At 19.3% G+C, this 20,177-nt stretch overlaps 6 protein-coding genes across 6 annotated transcripts; 4 read left to right on the top strand and 2 right to left on the bottom strand.

The window, feature by feature from the left end:
- Window positions 1-140: 140 nt before the first annotated feature.
- On the top strand, window positions 141-6,881 carry SRAE_X000038600 (Hypothetical protein; the record flags this gene model as incomplete). The annotated part of the gene is made up of 4 exons (XM_024644725.1): window positions 141-152; window positions 660-1,496; window positions 1,734-1,811; window positions 1,866-6,881. The coding sequence occupies 4 exons, from the start codon at window positions 141-143 to the stop codon at window positions 6,879-6,881; spliced, it is 5,943 nt and encodes a 1,980-aa protein (XP_024510255.1).
- A 2,949-nt stretch (window positions 6,882-9,830) lies between these two features.
- SRAE_X000038700 (Hypothetical protein) lies at window positions 9,831-10,178 on the top strand (the record flags this gene model as incomplete). The annotated part of the gene is made up of 1 exon (XM_024644726.1): window positions 9,831-10,178. One exon carries the CDS (start codon window positions 9,831-9,833, stop codon window positions 10,176-10,178), a length of 348 nt encoding a protein of 115 aa, XP_024510256.1.
- Window positions 10,179-11,573: 1,395 nt separating this feature from the next.
- SRAE_X000038800 (Hypothetical protein) lies at window positions 11,574-11,918 on the top strand (the record flags this gene model as incomplete). The annotated part of the gene is made up of 1 exon (XM_024644727.1): window positions 11,574-11,918. One exon carries the CDS (start codon window positions 11,574-11,576, stop codon window positions 11,916-11,918), a length of 345 nt encoding a protein of 114 aa, XP_024510257.1.
- A 2,524-nt stretch (window positions 11,919-14,442) lies between these two features.
- On the top strand, window positions 14,443-15,601 carry SRAE_X000038900 (Hypothetical protein; the record flags this gene model as incomplete). Its single annotated transcript, XM_024644728.1, has 3 exons — window positions 14,443-14,589; window positions 14,629-15,087; window positions 15,137-15,601. The coding sequence occupies 3 exons, from the start codon at window positions 14,443-14,445 to the stop codon at window positions 15,599-15,601; spliced, it is 1,071 nt and encodes a 356-aa protein (XP_024510258.1).
- An 802-nt stretch (window positions 15,602-16,403) lies between these two features.
- Window positions 16,404-16,935, bottom strand: SRAE_X000039000 (Fibroblast growth factor family and Cytokine, IL-1-like family-containing protein; the record flags this gene model as incomplete). The annotated part of the gene is made up of 2 exons (XM_024644730.1): window positions 16,404-16,751; window positions 16,792-16,935. The coding sequence occupies 2 exons, from the start codon at window positions 16,933-16,935 to the stop codon at window positions 16,404-16,406; spliced, it is 492 nt and encodes a 163-aa protein (XP_024510259.1).
- A 1,544-nt stretch (window positions 16,936-18,479) lies between these two features.
- Window positions 18,480-19,302, bottom strand: SRAE_X000039100 (Brain-specific homeobox protein homolog; the record flags this gene model as incomplete). Its single annotated transcript, XM_024644731.1, has 2 exons — window positions 18,480-18,850; window positions 18,897-19,302. The coding sequence occupies 2 exons, from the start codon at window positions 19,300-19,302 to the stop codon at window positions 18,480-18,482; spliced, it is 777 nt and encodes a 258-aa protein (XP_024510260.1).
- Between the last annotated feature and the right edge of the window lie 875 nt (window positions 19,303-20,177).

Consider the following 20,177-nt stretch of genomic DNA (forward strand, 5'->3'; position numbering starts at 1 on the left):
TGAAATTTTGTTTTGATTTATAACCACTCAAGTAATCTTATCTAAATATTAAAATTTAAGATTATATTTAATGATTACCCTTAAACTATATTATATTTTAATTTGTAACATATAAAATCATTTTTCTTCTTCTAGTTTGCATGTATTTCTATGTATGAAAATATTACAATTTATTAAGTCTATTTTTTCACAACTAATATTTTACTAATTTAAATAATTAAATATATTTCTAAATAAAAATGGTAAGTTATAAAAAGTTAAAATTTTAATAATATAATTTTTTTAATATTAATATTATATTTTTATAATATATTTATATTAATACATAATTATTAGTATAATAAATCTTATTATTTTTAAGTATAATATATGATTAAGTATTAAACTAATATTGGACAGATGTTAAAGTTAATATTTATCATTAAAATATAAAGTAATATACAATAATAGACAATTAAACTTGTGGTAGATCATTGGGTAAATTAATGAATAACTATTTTGTTGCCATAGAAACATTAATGATACCATTTCTTGAATTTACCATTAAAATAACCTAAACATATATATGTATATTTATATTATTTAAAAACATTTTTTAGAAATTTATATATTAAACATTTTTTATTAAAACTTCTTGATATAATTTTTGTTTTTTTAAGGTGAAAGCAAGAAAAAGACGTGTTAAAGTAGAACGTTTTATAAATGATACAATACCTGATTTAATTATTTTGGACCAAGTAGAATCATCTGATCATATTATAGATAATTTATCTCAACAACTTCATAATTGTCAAAATCGGATTGAATCTTCATTAGAGGAACAAAGAAAATCTCGTGAAGTTATTGAAGATTTACAATCTAAAATTAATTTTTTTAGAATTAAAAACGCATCAATTCAACAAAATTTAGGATCAACTAGTAGTTTACTACTAGATACATCATTAAACATTACTTTCCCTTTCTCTTCCTCTGTTAATATTCATGATACAAAAATGGCACTAACATCTAATAAAGATAAAAGTGATAAGTTATTGCTTTCAAAAAATAATACAGATAATGATAATTTAACATCTGTTATAACAACAAATTTCAATAATATGCATAAAAATGTTACCTTACAAACAACTACAAGTTGCCATAATTTAGTTGATTCTAAAGTACCTATTTTTTCAAAACATCATTTTTCATCTGACAACATTAATCATAATATAAATATTGATGGAAAATGTGATATATTAAGTGAAGGACAATATCATGATTCTAATTTATCATTAAATTATATAAATGCTCTTGATCATTTAACTCATTTATTAGAAGAGGAACAAAAAAAAAATGCTTATTTGGAAAATTTTATTGAAATGTCAAAAATGCATACTGAAAATGTTTTAATGGCAAATCAAGGATTTGTAAATGATGTTAATAGACTCCAACATTGTCTAATGATATGTGAAACAGAAAAAAAAGATGATGAAGAATATTTAAAAAATTTGACAAAGGTAAGATTTATTTAACCATAAATTTTTATTAATATTACCATAAATTAAAATTTTTAAAATTTTATTTTTAAATATAATTTTAAAAATATTATAATGGTTGAGTAAAGTTATTAATAAATTTTACTTAAATAGAATTATACTTTAAAAATTTATAATAATTTAGTAAATATTTGGTTTAATAAGTTTTTAAAAATTTATTTTTAAAAAAGTTTAGTCTGTCTACATTTTTATTTATAGAATTATAGAAATTTTACAACAACTGTTTATATAGAAGCACATAAATTGTGGCATTTATATTGTGATTTAAAAAACGAGGTATGTTTATTTATAAATTTATTAAATAATTTTTTTTTATTAATATTTTTAAAGATATTTCATTTACAAACAGAAAGTAAAAAAATTAAAGATTATCAAAAACATTTTTGTATAGAAATTAAAAAAGGTATGGAAGAAAATATTTCAAATTCAATATTAAGTATAATAAGAAAAAAAAGAGATGAAGTTGCTGATAATGAAAGTATAATTGAAATGTTAACAAGAAAATATGAAGAAGCATCATTAGAGAATGTTAAGAAAGAACAAAATATTTATGAAATGGAAAATAAAATGCGTAATTTAGATAATGTTATAAGAAAATTAAAAGATGAACGTAATAGAGTATTTGATACATTAGTAAGAATATCAAAAATGCCAGAATTTGAAATGGAAAGTAAAGGAATAATAATTTCTGTACAAAAAAGTGTCCAAGAAAATAAGATAGATAATCAGGTGGTTGATATAACAAGTGATAATTATAATTTTAACATAAATTTTAATGATTTTGCATTTGCCATACGATCATCTATCAAATCATTGAAGAGTGAAATTGACAAATTAAGAATTGAAAATTCTTCACTTAAAGGAAAATTAACACATATCGGAAATGAATTGGAAACTGCACAGGCAATGTCGTTAAACTATGAAAAGCAAATAGCTAAACAAATTTCAAATGATGTGGAAATGTTGCAATTAAAAAGTGAAAAGGAAAAAATTATTAAAAGACTTGAGGAACGAGTAATAAAATTAGAAAATGAAAAAGAGGAAAAACAATCAAAGATAAATGATTTTATTGAAGAACTTGCTGAATTAAAAAATAAGCATCAGACAAATATAAATGAATTATTTGAAAGGCAAAAATTACATACTCAAGAATTAATAAAAAAATATGAAGGAGAGAATGATGATAAAAAATTAAAAATTGATAGTATTCTTCGAAAACTCGAAAAAGAAAATGAAAATTTAAAAAAGGAGTTAGAACGATCGAAAAATGAATTGAGGGAGGAAGCTGTTGATAAGAATTCAAAAGTTCGAAAAATACAACAACTAGAAAATACTTTAATAGAGAAAGAAAAACAAATAAGGAATATTAATAAGGAACTTGATGAACAAAGAGCACTAAATTATGAAGATAAAATGAGAATTTTAGAATTAGAAGCAGATAATGAGCATATGAATTCAGAAGCTGATGAAGTAAAAGAATTAAAAAAAGAAATGGAATATAAAAATTCTGTACTATCAGAAGATATAAAAATTTTCAAAAATCAAATAAATGATATGCAAAAAAAACTTGTTGATATGAGTGAGTTAAATGAAAAACTCAAAAATTCAACTAGTGAATACGAAGGAGTTATTGGCCAATTAAGTAAAGAATTAGGCGAGGTAAATGAGCAAATTGTAATTTTAAAAACAGAAAATGCTTCATATTATTCAAATATGGAAATGTATGAAGAAAAAGAAAAAAATTGGGAAAATGAGAGAAAATCATTAAAAGAAGAAATAGATCATAATTTAAAAATTATAGCAAGTATGAATAATGACAAAGGAGAATTAATCAAAGAGATTGAACAATTACATACTACACTTCAAGAATGTGAGGATAAAATGGCAGAAGATAACAAACTAATTGATGAGTTGACATCTAAATTAGAAAATGAAGGAAAAATACAACATACCACTATTCAAAAAAATAAAGAATATAATACAACGATAAGTGAATTGAAAGAAAAAATTATTTTACTTGAAAATTACGTTTCAAACAAACAAAAAGAAATTGATGATCTTTCAAAGTGTTACACAGAACATCAAAAAATTGTTGAATCAAAATATAGTGAAGTTAACATAAAATATGACAATGATTTGGAAAAAATAAAAAGGGATTCAGAGAATAGTATTAATGAATTAAAACGGGAAATTTCTCGCTATCATTATCAACTTCTAGAAGCTGAAAAAAATATTAATGAAAAAAATTTAAATATTAACAAATTAGAACAAGAAATTGTTAGTTTAAAAGAACTTTATGATAAAACATTACAAAATCATGAAATTGATTTAAAAGAAAAAATTAGTGAGATTGAAAGATTAGTTGACAAAAAAGATGTTGAATTATTGCATATTGAAAAAGAAAATTATGATCTTAAACAAAACTTAAACTTAGAAATTTCAAAGTTAAATGATGAACTTCAATTAGCAGAAAATAAATTAAGAAATGAAATAGATATGTATGAAGAATTAAAAATAAATTATGAGAAAGAAAAGAAAGCTAGTATAGAAAGTAAAAATTTAATAGATGAATTATCTTTTAAGCTTAACGAATCAATGGAAAGATTAGAAGCATTTGATAGTATTTTTGTACAAAAAGTTGATTTGGAAAAAAACATTGAAATATTAAAAAAAGAGAAACAATCGTTAATGGAAGAGATGTTATATGAAAAAGATAATAATTATCAATTATCATCATCTTTAGCTGTTTCAGAAAGTAAACTGGCTAAAAGTAACTCATTATTAATTGAATTAGAAGAAAAACATGAAGAAGTAAGAAAAGCATTAAATGAAAAAGTTCATGAGGAGGATAAACTAAGATTAACAATAGATGATTTGCAAAGACAGTTAACTGAAGAAAGTAAAAGGAATAAAGATTTAGTCAATGAAAGAGATTATTTAGATTCTGAATATGAAAAGTTAAAAAAAAATTTAAGACTAATTGAAAATGAAGTAAGTATGTTGAATACAAAATTATTTGAAAAGAAAGAAAGATATGATCATAAAAAAGAAGAACTTTCTATAGCTAACAAAAAATTAAAGGATGTAGAAACTGAATTAAATGAAAGTTTAAAAAACATTGATTATTTAGAGAAGTTCTATCAAAATCAAGAAAAAGAGTATGAAAATAAAATTTCACAATTAAATGATGAAAGAGATAGATTATTATATTTTGAAGATAGTTGTGAAGAATTAGAAAAAGCAAATAATTCATTATTAAAAGAAATTGATAGTTTAAAACAAAAAATGGAAGATGAAAAGAAAGCAAAAAATAAAATTGTTGAAGAATTAACTATTCGTACAACAGAATTAGAAAGAGAAAAATATGAAATGATTAGATTTAGTGATGAAAAGGTTGTTGATGTTGAAATATTGAAAAACAAAATTAATATGTTAACTGATAAACTATCAAATAGTGATGAAAAAAGTAAACAATTAGAAAATGAATGCTTAAATTATCTAGAAAAGATAAGGTATTATGAAACTGCTATTGAAGATGCTTCAATATACATATTAGAAAATGAAAAATTAGATTATGAAATAATAAAAGAATGTCCTATGGGTAATTCTAATTGTAGATTACCTAGATTAACAACTAAAATAAAATTATCAGGAACAAATAAAATTAGATATAATAGTGCAGAAGGATTATCTGAAAAGAAGTCAAATTTGAATACTCTAAGTAGGAGTATGTATAACATTAATCAAACTGACTATATCTATCAAGTTTTTGAAATGTATCAAAGAAGAATACATGATTTAGAAGAAGAACGTATAAATTATAGATTACAGATTCAAAACCTTCATTCAGATTTAAATATTGCTTTAAATAATTCTAGAGATACAGAAGAAAAATTAGAAGAAAATGAAAAAGATATTAATAAGTTAAAAAAAGAAAAACTAGAATTAGAAAATAATCTTAAAAATACTAGGCAATTATATTTAGCACAAGAAGAAAATACACGAGCAAAAGAAATTGAAAAAAAAAATTTAAAAGCTAAAATACTTTCAGTTGATTTACATTCTAGAGATAAAGAAGCTCGTTTACAATTATTAAATAATACTATTTTTGAACTTCAAAAGGAAAATAAAAGTTTAAAAATGGATCTTGAGGAAATTATAGATAGAGAACGCCGTTTAATCATTGAAAAAGAAACGTTAGAAAATAAATTATATAACATAAAAACAGAAATGGAAATAACAAGACATGAGTTAAGTACAATTGATAGAGAAAAGCAAACAGTTATGACAAAATTTCACAACGTGTATAAAAAAACTTCTAAAACATTAGAATCTTCTGAAAATTCCGGTAATTTAATTAATCATCTTAAAGAATTAGAAAAATTAATCCATAGTAAAAAAGAACTTTTACAAAAATTAGAATTTGAAGAATCAAAACGTATGAATCGTGGTGACTTAAAAAATGCACATTTTGAAATTTTGCAATTAGAAGGACGATTAGATACATTTAAAGTTGAATTTTCAGCATTGGTAGAAAAATATAAAAATTGTGAATCTGAAAAGGATTATTTAAGGAAAGAGTTACTTGAATGTAAACATCAATTATCATCAGCAAAGATCAAAATTAATGATTTACAAATAACAATAAATAATTTAAGTTCTCAGAAAAAGAAAGCTGAGGATATGTTAAGTTATGTTGAAAAAAATGAAAAAAATGTTATACAATTAAAAACGGAATTACATAATGATGTAAGTCACATGAAAAATGATAGATTAAAACTAATTGGTGAAATAGAAGATTTGAAACGTAGATTATTACGTTGTGAAGTTGAAAAAAGAGAATTGGAAGCTCAAAAAGTAAGACTTGAAAGAGAAAAAACATCCTTAATTCGTACTGTTGAAACATTGGAATCAGAAAAAAATAAACTTGATGGATTGGTAAAAAAAGTTACATCTGAAAAGGCAATACTTGACAAAAGCTTGTCAACCATTGAAAAAGAAAATTCAGAATTATATAAAAACTTATCATTACTAAAAAGTCAACTAGGACAAATGGAAAAAGATCGTTTAAATAAACAGGCAGAAAATGTTCAAAAGAGGAAAACACAAGCCGAAATAGAAATTAATAAATTAAATGAAGAAAAAAGACAGTTAGAGAAACTTTACAATCAACGTGATCATAATTACACTAAAAAAATAACAGCACTTGAACAGGAAATCAATACGTTAAAAATTTCATTAGAAGTAGAAAGAAAAAGACGACTGGAACAATTAAAAAGTGGAAACATTGGTAAAGGAGCACCTGCCTTAACAAATAAATTTGAAACTATTTCATATAAAAAATAGAAAATTTTAATAATAATTTTATGATAAATATTTTTTTTTTAATTACGCAAAGTAAATATAAAACTAAGCATAAGAAAATTGTATCTACAACAAAAATTTTTTCATATCATATTTTTTAATATAAATATAAATAAAATTTGAACATTATATTAAGAAGTTAACTATTATTATTTTGTTTCTTAAAATTAAAAGAAGTAGAATTTTTAAGTTTATTAAAAAAAAAAGATTTACTTTTGAAAATGTCAATGAAACTTTTTGTTAGATAATTATTCAAAATGGTTTATTAGTTAGTTTGTTGCTTAAAATGATTCATAACATAATAAATTAATTGTAAAAAAGTTTAACATAAAAACTACTTTTTATTTTAAAAACATAAAAATAATATATTTTTTTGATTAAATATTAACTTAATGACAATTGTTTGGAATTCTTTTTTGGTATTATTTATAAAAGCTGTTAATGTAAAGCTTATAAACAATATATTTTTAAAAATCCTTTAAAGGTTACAATATAACAAAAAAAAAGTAATGAGTTGAAAAAAATAAGAATAATTTATGTCTAATTGAAACAAATGAAAAAAATGTACAAATTTTTATTAAACTGTAGTACATCTAAAATTATTCTGAAAAGTACTAAAATGCAAGTGATTATTTTCTAGAAAAAAACAAAAAATCTTATTATACCAATTATAATTATTAGTATTTTCATAATATATACAATGTATGATATTCATAGAAATTGTTTGTAATTTATTTCGTAGACCAAAATATAGTGAAAAAATTTAAGATTAAAACTAATTCTACACTTATAACCTTACTCTATATAATTTTTTTTGTAAAATCAAAATGCTTTATTTTATTTTTTTTAATTGTAAATAGCTAATAGTTTGTATAAAAAAATTGTTAATTAATAAACTAATTAAACATGTTAGTAAAAATTTTCAAATATACAAATTTCAGAATCATATGTAATTATATATTTATTAATTGGTATTTTTTTTCTATATTTAAACAATATCTTATATTTTATTCTATATAATAAAAATTTCTACAGTGAAATTAGTATTATTATTGCCGATAATAATTTAATGAACTATTTTTTGTCGATATTAATTTATTGCATAGGAGAAATTGAATTGTAGAAATTATAAAATGAATTTCTTAGAATACAAAAAAACACAGATAATATTTAAAATTGTTTCTATAAAGTAAGAATGTAAAAAATTTATTTTTTTATTTGATAAAAAATTAAGAATATTTCTAGAAAGCAATGCACTTGTAATTTTAAAACATTATAAATTTAAGAAAAATAGATTTAACAATGCTGTTGTAATTAATATTGAAGATTAATGATGTTTTTTTGATAATTAAAAATGTTACAAATAACAGTTAAATATGGTTTCTATCTTTTTTTGCTTTTAAATATTAATAAAGAACAATCAATTTATTTACATTAACACTTCATTTTGACATCTAAATAGAAGTTCTAAAAAAAGTTTATTTAAAATGTTTAAAAATGTAATAAAAAAATATTTTATTTTACTAAAAATTTATTAATTAAAATATATAATTGAAGTAACATAATTGATTTTAATTATTTACTATAAGAATATTTTGTAATAATCAAATGCCTATGTAGAAATAAAAAAAATATACTACTTTTTTTGGTGTACGAAGAATAAAAGTTAATTGTATTATTATTAAGAAAATTTTTGAATAAGCCAAAAAAAGTAATAAAACGCAAAAAGTTATTAAAGATAATTTAATTTATGACAATGTTTAACTGTTATTCTGTTATAATTTAGTCTAAATTTTTTCTAAAAAGTTATATTTTCAAAGAAAAATCAATTAAAACAAGACTTAAAATTACTCAATTTTTTTAGTAAAATTTTTCAAAGTTTATTATCAAAGAAAAAAAATGTTTTATTGAAAGAAACTATTGATAAATTATTACATTTTTTTAAATATCTAATTTTAAACATTAATGAATCTAAATATTTGATATAACATATTTTTGATAAAAAAGATACAAATGTATATTATCATTTGATGAGCTTCGAAGATATACACAAAAAAAAGTTATTCCCAAATGTAGTACCAAAAAAATATAATTGCAAAAAATTTTCAAGCGAAAGCTAATATATTATTTATAAAATAAACATTTCTCAAATTAAACAATTGCCTTTATATTACTGTACCATAAATTATCAATAGCAACTTAACATTAATACAAAATAATTATTTTTTAACTTTTAACATAAATTAAAAAAAAATTATTGAATATATTATGCATTAAAAAAATTAACAAGAAAAACAATTATAATTGTAAACATCTAAGTAAAAGTTTTAAAAAACTTTTAACAAAAGTATCTAAAACTGTGGTCAAATTCATTTAATAATCTAACAAAAAGGTGTTTTGAAATGTTAAATTTATAATATAAATAAATTGTACAAGTAAAGTTATGAAATATACACATCACTTTAATAATAAATGACCAGTTGTGACCATTTTTAAACAATAAAGTTTAAATAACTATAGTAGTAAATATTAAAAATGTTGTAAAGATATAACATTATTCAAAATTTACATTTTATACTTAAAGATTATGTTTAAAAATTACAATAAATCAGAATTATTAATAATCACAAAAAATTTGTTTTTTAAATTAAAAATATCTAGTTTATTATGGCAAAACAAATTTTTTGTAATACAATTAAAAATTTTATACAATTATCTTGAAATAGTCATTGTTCAGCAAAACGTTTTTTTTTATCTAAAACATATTAGTAATAAATTTGATTAAAATACAATTGTTTAAAAAATATAAAGTTAATATTTTGATTTAAAAAATTACACAATGATTTTTGATAAAAGTAAATAATTTTAAGAGTATAAAAAGAATGCAACATTTTGATTCAAGCATCAAATACTCATTTAAAATCTTCTACTATGAATAATTTATCTTCATTGGTATTTATTATTTTAATAGGACTTCTGTTCATATCTAAGTCATATGAATTGAATAATCAAGTTCTAGCTGATAATTCATTAACCGTTCAAGATGTTCCAAGTAGAGTTATTTTAAATGATGAAGTAGATAATCATATTATAGAAAAAAGACAAAAAAAAAATAAAGCAAAAAAAAATAAAATAAAAAGAAGAAAACAACGTAATGTTTCTATAAATAATATAGTTATATTGATAACTCAATTACAACAACAATTAACTAATGTTCAAGCACAAATCATGCAATTGACAGCAACAACAACAACAGTTCCAACAACTACAACAACATAATAACAACAAAACATTCAAATGTTGTCTATTTATTTGAATATAATTTTAAGCACAGTAAATTTTTATAAATCATTTCAAAAACTATCAAAACTTGAAAACTATTAATTTTTAAAAAACAGTTGAATTATTTTTATATGTACCAAATATAATATGAACTTGCTTGATCATATATTTAAATTATTATATTAGCTTTTAAGTAACTATGCTATTAGAGCAATAAATTTATTTTTATATTTTTTTATATTTTAATTACAAAATTTTTCATAACATACCTAGTTTGAAAAGATTATATTATATTTCTACTTTTAAATTTTTTTTTAAATCAGAGTTAATAATTTATAAGATTAACTTTTTTTAATGTTTCTAGCAAAACAACTAAAATAAAAAAATTAAATTTTATTTGATAAAAAATATTTATATGGTTTGTTAAATAATTTTTTATAAAAATTTGAATCCTTAAAACAATGTTATTAAGATAAAAAAATATAATTTTAATAGTTTAATTATTTATACAACAACTAAAAAATTTTGTTTTATGATTTTTTTGAGTTTAAATAAAATAAATAATAATTTAAAAATAATTTTTATAAAATTGTTTTTTTTTTTAAACCTTTTAAAACTTTTATTACAATTTTGCCATTACAGTTGTTTGCTTATCCTTAGATATTTACTAAATATATAATTTCACAAATATAATGCTTTAATTTTTAATAACAGATAAATTTTTCTAGGAAATGTAACAACTTGAATCAAAATTGTTAAAATTGTCATCATCATAAATTGCATAACATATTAAGAATTTTTTTTTATAAAATTTTTTAAACTGTACTAAATTTTAATTGAGTATAAAACTATTAATTGGTTAGAATATTTTTTAAATAAAAATTGAACTTCTTTTATTTAAGTTTTTAAATATATGTAACAAATTGAAAAAAAAAAATGACCATTGTGTAGCCATTTTATATAAAAAGTTTAAATAAATACAATTTTTTTCATAATAAATACTGTTCAAATGTGGTACAAAACAAGCTTTACTTTTTGCACATTTAAGATTTATTTTGAAGAATATTTTTTTATTATTCTGAAAGTATTAATTAAAATCATTAAAATTGTTTTGTAATAATTTCTAATATTTTTTGTCTAACGAATATTATAATACAATAAGTAATTTTATACATAATGATATGTAATAGTTTTTGTTCATTAAAATTTTTTTTACCTAAAAAATATTAGTAATAAATTTAATTTAAATAAAATTGTTTAAAAAATATAAAGTTAATATTTTGATTTGAAAAAATACACAATGATTTTTGATAAAAATAAATAAATTAAAGAGTATAAAAGGAATACAAGATTTTAATTTAAGCACAAAATATTCATCTAAAATATTCTACTATGAAAAATTTATCTTCATTGGTATTTATTATTTTAGTTGGATTTCTATTCATATCTAAGACATATGAATTGATAAATCAAAATATAGCTGATAATTCATTAACCGTGAAAGATGTTCCAATAGTAGTTTTAAATGATGAAGTAGATAATCATAATATAGAAAAAAGACAAAGAAGAGGTAGAAATAGAAGAAATAGAAATAGAAATTTGACTAGACAACAAAGAAGAAAAAGAAGAAGAAGAAGAAGAAATAGAAACAGAAATAATAATAATAATCCAGTTACTACACCTATTAGTCCTGTTACTACTGCACCTGGAGGTGATTACTATGAATACTACGAATAGATTCTGTTTAAGTTCAAATCGCACAATTGTCAATAACAACAAAAAATAATTCAAATTCTTTATTTTTCTATAAATTTGGTTAAATGTAAATTTTAGTTATACTGGTTATATTCAAAAACTATCATAACTGTAAAAAAGGTTTTATGTATAGCTAATAAATTTTAATTTTAGTTGAACATGTATTTTAATAATTATAGTATTCATTAAATAATCATATTTTTAGAACAATAAAATAATATATCTTAAATATGTCTAATTTATCCAATTTTAAAAATTTTGTTTTTCTCTATTTTTTTATAACTATTTTATTTTTAAATATAAATAATTGTAAAAAATATAATAAGGCATAAAATATATGTAATTTACACAGTTTTTTTTTTTAAAAAAAAAATTGTTGAACTTTTTTTTAATATATATTTTTTTTTACCAGATTATTTATCTGTTTTCTAAACTTTTTATATTGTTAATGATATATTTCAAGTTTAATAGATAAATTAATAATATTATATAATTGGATTAACATTATATATTATATATTTTTATAAATTAAATAGTAAAAATTTGTTTTTTTTTCTACTAAAAAGTTATTTTAATCAAGAAAAAATTTAAATAAACATTTTTTAAATGATCAGTTATTAATTAAATTAATGAAAATAATACAATAAATATTGGTATATTCTTATTTGTCCAATTTTATTTTTTAAAAATAATGTCATTTTCGAAAGTAAAAAGTACAAATATTTTTATACGATATTTGGTTAGTTAAAAAATAAAGTTATAACATATACAACAATATAATAGAAATAAGTTTAACAACATGCAGAAAAAAATATGATTTCTATTTTTGATCCATTATATTTTTCTAAACTCAACGAAGACAATTAAATTTATTTATTTAATAATGTTTTATTGAAATAAGGTGATAAATATAAGTAATAAAATAAATTGAGGCACCGTTTTAAATAAATAATGTAAAAATTATATTTTTTTGAAAAATAATAAATGAATACTAAGATTATTAATATTGTAAAATAAAATGTGCTTGTTTTTATATATATATTATAAAATTAAATTATTGTGTAAAATCAGTCTTTCTCAGAATCAATTTTTTTAAACTAACTATATAAATTTATAAACAAAAAAATATGCATAATATAAAATTTTTTAAAAATGATGAAGCATTTTATTTTTGACATCTTAAAAAATGTATTTTTAATTATTTATATTTCATTTAAATATTACAAATTTGATAAAATTTATTATATCTTTTATTATGTCATATGACAGATATGTGAATCATTTTAATGAAAAGAAAAGTATTTTTAACATAAAATTTGTGTTAGAATATTTTTCAATTATCAAAAAGAATCAACTTCACTACCTAATAAAAATAACTTCATATAACTATTAATGACTCCAGTCTTATTTAGTTTTATTAACTATGCCTTTTTTTTACATCATTTAAAACAACAAAACTACTTTTTAGTACATAAATAAATTTCAGTAGATCAACAATTGAATAATAATTAAAAATTTAAGAAGTCAGTATATTTATAATCAATCATCCATATATTTATAATTTTTTTTACACAGTCAAATAATTTTTTATCAAACATAATTGATATCACTTTAATAATTTTGAAACCATCTTATATTTTACTTTTTTTGTACTTACTTTAATTGAAAGTAAAAAATCGGTTTTTAAAATAATTGTGTAAAATAATAAATTTATTAATAACTAAGTTATCACTATAACTGTCTCTATTTTTTTTTATTTCTAAATAAAAATTTACAGCATTTGAAGGAATAATATTTTAAAAATGTCACTATTTATATAACAGAAAATATATAATGTTATATTAAATTAAATTTTACTATTGCAGGTTGTTAACATTAGAAATGATAATAATGAAAAAGAAAAAAAATTTTGATACTAAGTATTAATATTTATTTATTATATGACATAAATTAGAGACGATATAAATTATTATTTCTGTTTTAACAAATGTCATATATAAAATAATTTTGTAATTTTAACTGTAATATTTGAAGAAAAAAATGTTTATTTTTTATGATTATTGCTTAATAAAACTTTCTTTTTTTTATACATTGTAAATAAAAAAAAATCCGATGTTTCTTGTTACTTTTTATAATCTATCAATTATATTTATTAAACGATTTTTAAATGATTGATATATTGAATATTCAACTGCTTTTTAATATTTTTATTTAATAGAGATATTGAAAAAAGTAATTTTGCCAACCCACATAGATAGCTAAGTATTATATTGACAGATATAATAATATAATAGAAAATAAAATCTTATTGATATAATTAGACGGCATTTTAAAATGTCTAAGACAGGAGTTTGCCAACATTCAAAAAACAATATTAAAATAAATTTTCCTTCCATAAATTAGTTAGAATCATGTTTCAATCATAAATATGTTACAAAATAATGTTTTTTTATTTATTCTTTTTTTTTAATTTATTATTTGTAAATAAAATGTTTCTTTTTTATAGATGAGTATAACATCATTATCATCTAAAATGGGTAGAACAGGAATGCAAAAACAAATCTGGTCCTTATTCTTCCGTCTATTCATTATTTTTTTATATCTTTTGTTAGGAACAGGACTACTTTGTATTCTTGTGAACTCGAATAATGAAGTATGTTAATTTTTTAATTTTATTAAAATATTTTTGTAGTCTCATAACGATGTATTTTTTAAAATAATGGATTCTGAAAGAAGAGAATTATTGAATGTTTTGTGGTCTGAATCATTAGCACAATCTGAACATAGTTGGTCAATTATAGCCAATCAAAAATTAGATAATTATGAAAAAGCATTAAAAACAGCTATTGTATCACAGTATGGTATTGATGTTAATAATAAAAAAGGATTAGCAAATAAAGCGAATGGAGCATTAACATTAATAATGACTTTAAACGATTTTGGTGAACCATATGATATGTTTATTGCATATATATGTTTGATTTTATATATTTTTGGTGGTGTTGTACTTTTTCATATATATCTAGAAAAATTTGTTGAAATTATTAATGAATTATCTTTTTCATGTTTTAAAATATCATGTCTTTTTATTATTATCACATTTTGTTATACTATTATTCATGAATTTATAGTTATTGAAGATGAAGGAAAGGTAATTTATTATATATATATATTTTTTTTTTAATTATATTTTTTTACAGCCATTTTTCAAAAATTTTTTGAATGCATTTTATATTATAACAACTATAAGTAAAAATCAACAAGATCAAAATTCATTAATTTTAGTTATCTTTCAAATAGGAGGAACTTCTTTATTTTTTTCATTAATATTAACAACATCCAAAGTATTTATCACTGCTATTAAATATTATGAAGAAAATTTAGAAATTTTTGAGGAATCATTTTATTATATACTTTCAATTCCTTACAAATTTTATGACTTCATACAAAAATTTGTTATGTATTTTCTCCAAGAAAATGATTATAAACAAAAAATTATAGAAAATGATGATAATAATATTTTAAAAAATCATAATTTAACATCAAATAATATATTGATAGGTGGCGCAAATTCAACACTTTCCTCATCAAGAAAGAGTTCTTTAAGATTATCTCAAAAACCTTATGATAGTTTACATGAAGAGGAAGAAGAGGAAGAAGAATAAAAGAAGATATAAAAATAAATTACTTATTTTTTAAAAGAAAATACATAAAATGATATAACTAAATATTATGTGTTGTAATAAAAAGTTATGACAACAATTATCATTTTGTTTAGTTAAAAAATGTTGAAATCAAAAACAAACATCTTGTCTAGAAGAATAATTGAATGTATATTTATGAAATAATAATATTACATATCATTTATATGCCATTGACACATTTGAAGAAAAGCGATAAAGACATTGACATAATTGTTTAATTATACGATTTGTATAAAAAAATATATATATATTTAATATTGAAATATAATTATTTTAACATTTAAATTCAATCAATTAGTATTTAAAAGTTTACATAACTTTTGTCTAACAAAATATAATAAATACTATGAATTTAGTATAATAATAAAAAGATATAACCATTTACACTTTTATGTATATTAGATAAAAACAATACATTTTAAGTTGTTTTTGTTTCTTTGTATTTGATATAATATATAAAACATAAATTATATTAAAATAAATCTTTTGATGATTTTATAAAACAAAAGAAAATAAATTTATTCTAAAATATTCCACATATGGTAGTTATTGATAATAAAAAGATATAAAATATATCAATAATGTTTAGCTGATAATTACAGATGTTAAATGAAATATTATTAAAATTTATATATCATTAATTCTGTTAATTTTATGATTTCAATTAATATGATCAAGTTTTGATAATACATAAATTTTCAATTAAAATAAATAATAAAATTTAAATACATTTTTTTTATTATTAGAAAAAAAAAAGATTATATTAAGTTGCACGAATACGATTAAGAATTGTTTCCCTTTGTAAATTATACATATATTTTTGTATATTCTCTCTTTCAGTTTTCCATAACTCTTCTTCAATTTCTTCTTTTAAAGATTGTTTTTTTGTTGTACATGGATGATCAATAATAATATTATCTTTTGATATATAACGATTTAATTTTACATAATAAAAGCAATGAACATCAATATTATATTTTAAAGGATCAAGAAAACGTCCATTTTTATTAAATCCAAGAAAAGTGTGTTTATGGTAAACAGATTTTAATTTAGTATAACCTGATTTAGTAACAAGCTCTCTAAAATGGCATTTTGAGTCATGACCTTCATTCTTAAAAAAATAATTAATTAAATAAATATAAAAAAAATACCTTTACAGTTAATCTTTTTCTTCTATTAAAACATATATATCTTTTAGTAAGACGATGTTTTAATGTAATTATACCAATATTAACTGAGTCAATTTCAAATTCACTATAACATTTATCATCCATCTCACCTTTAGCATTAACCATTCTAAGAAAACTTTGTAAAAATCCTTGACTACATTTATTATATAATCTCCAAATAATAATTCCACTTTTGCGCTTCTCATTATTTAGATATGATGGAAAATTTGTATTTGAAAATGAAGTTTCATCAATTAATAATTTATTATTAATATTATTATAGTTATATGGTGATTGATAAAAATTATTACTGTTAATTTCTGATATTTTTGCTTTCAATTGAAAAGATGTTGAGATCAATATTAAAAAATTGATAAAAAAAATCCAAAAAAAAGATATATTTAAAAAATTTATTGAGTGCATTACATATCTTTATGAAAAAAAATAATTTTCTAAAAAAAAATTTTTTATATATATTAATTGTTAATAAAGTAATATAATTAAATACGATACATTATATTTAATGAATAAAAATTATAAAAAAAAAATCTTAATATATTAACATATAAATTTTTCTAATAGATACAAAATAGAGGTAACATTTTGTTTTAAATTTCAAAATATTTTAATCATAGTAGAAATTTTATTTATTTCTTAGTTGAATAAAGTTAAGGGCAAATGATTTTCTATTAAATAATTTAACAAAAGAATTAAATATATAATTGAAAGTTGATATTTAAAAAAAAAGTAGATATAAATGTATTTTTATTAAAATGGTAGCATCTAATGAAATTATATTATAAAATGAATAGTACTCTTTTTAAGGGTGGAGTTATAGGGGTAAATGTATTAAAAATAGTAAAAAGATCATGTCTTAATGAATGATGACATTTAAAATAAATTTATACTATTATTTATTTGTTCATTGAAGGGTTATTAAGCTTCTGGATTCAGATCAGTAAAACTATAAATTTTTATATTAACTGATAAGGAATTTACCTAAGTCGGCAACTGTAAAAGGTTAGTATTAAAATTGTGGTTTTTATTAGTTTGTGTAGTTATTAATATTTAATGATAATATTAATAAACAATATCATGTTTTACTAATAATTTTAGAAATATTTAAAATTCCATTTTAAGTAAAATATTATTTTTCAAAACATTTTATTTATAATATATCATTTATCAATTATTTTTAATCAATAATAATTAAAATTTTAAATAATTTTAGAAAATATTCAATACTAAGAAAAATATATTATTTAAAAATTATTAATTATAGATAAAGAAAATGTTATAACTTTATATGATGATAAGAAATTAAACAAAACTAGGAACTGGAAATTTTTATTAATTTAATATAAATGATAATGTAAAAAAGTTGACTATATATCTTTAATATATAATAATATGTCAAATTGTATATTATTTCTTTTAATAATTTTTGTGTAAATATAATTATATTTATTATAATTAAAATTTCAATATTGTTTACATGGATATAAAAAAAAATTACTCAAAAATTTTTATTTCTTTAACTAAAAATTGACAATTAAATTATAGAAGTAAAAATATTTTTTTATTAATAATATCAAAAAATATTTTATATAATTTTTGATAATATATATAAATGAATTGTAAATATTGTGACTGTGAGATCAATAAAAAAATCAAATATCTTTAAGCGAATCTGTCTCCTCTTCTTCATGAACATTTCCAAGATTTTTTGATTCTTCTTTTTCATATTCTTCACATCCATTTTCTTCACTCTCTCCACCATCTTTTTTTATTATTTTTTTATGTTTCATTCTTCTATTTTGAAACCATGTTTTTACTTGAGTTTCGCTAAGGCGTAAATTATTTGCTAGTTTCAATCTTTCTGGTGTTGACAAATATCTTTGAACTTCAAATCTTTTTTCAAGTCCTTGTAATTGACTATCAGAAAATACTGTTCTAGCTTTTCTTCTACGATACGACTTAGTTGTTGTATTATTACGAAGATTATCAACATAATTTATATCATTCCACATATTTTGATAAGCTAAAAAAAAATATATATATTAATATCATTTAAATATTTTTTTTACCATTTTGTCTAAACATTAATATATATTGATCCCAATTTAAACCATTTGAAGGATTAAACCAAAATTCAGGTGATCTATTTGGTGAAGCAATTGAAGAATTGGAATGAAAATCTTTAATTAAAAATTGTTGTTTTGTATTTAATAAAGTACCACCTGGTGTACCAAAACTTAAAGATGCTGTTAATGGATTAGAATTATTTTGTATAATATTTATTAAATTATTTGATATTCCACCATCTGAAGGTATTGTTATTGAATCAGGATTTGGAATATTTACTGATTTTAGTAATTGACTTATACTAAATCCTTGTGATGGTTGGTGAATTGTTGATGATTGAGTATTCATGATAGATGATTCATTCATATTTGGTGTTGAATTAATTAACTCAAATGAATTACGATTCATTGAATATTGTTAAAATATTCTTTAAAAAATATTATATTATTTAAAAGATAGAATATAGATGTTAATGAATAATAATAAAATGATATATGAATGAAGCTTTAACTTATATTATAATTACTGTATCATCTAATAAGGCGTGGTTGTGTTATAAGAAAATATTAAGTTTATAAAATAGATGATGAAAATGAAGTAGAAAATATAATTAGTGTGGTACAATTGCCAATATTTATTTAAACATGCCATTTATAAAAAGTTTGCTTAACAAATTAAAAGAGGGTATTAGTAGGTAACAGTCTTTGATGAGGAGCATCGTAATTAGTCAAGTAGGTGTTAATCGTGGATTACATTTATTGAATTACTAGAATGTCAACAATGTGTTAAATTTTTAAATAATGTCGCTATTATCTTTGATGGCATGAAATTAAAAAAAAAAACAAAAAAAAAACACCCGTATATGATATATTTTTAAAACAAAAATATTGTATTTATAAAAATTAATACATTTTAGTATAAGACAAAAATTTATTTATTACTAATAATATTGTATCTTACATTATCAGAATAATTAACCATTTCCTGAAAAGATTTTTACCAATAATAAATAATTAATAATAATTAGATGAATTATGATTTAGTTTATAAATTTTAGTAAAAATTTTCTTTACTATTTAAATAATCTTTTTAAAATTAATTGTAAGTATTGATAATAAAGAGTAAACATAACTTTAAATTAATATAAAACACAAGGTCTAAGTTTTTTTGATAATAACACTATTAATCCTTAATAAGATTTTATAAGATATATCAATAATTTTTGAAGAAGCATTTATAACTATTATTAAATAAGATAATAATGATAGAATATTAATTTTAAA

Source organism: Strongyloides ratti, assembly GCF_001040885.1.
Source record: "Strongyloides ratti genome assembly S_ratti_ED321, chromosome : X".
Taxonomy (NCBI): domain Eukaryota; kingdom Metazoa; phylum Nematoda; class Chromadorea; order Rhabditida; family Strongyloididae; genus Strongyloides; species Strongyloides ratti.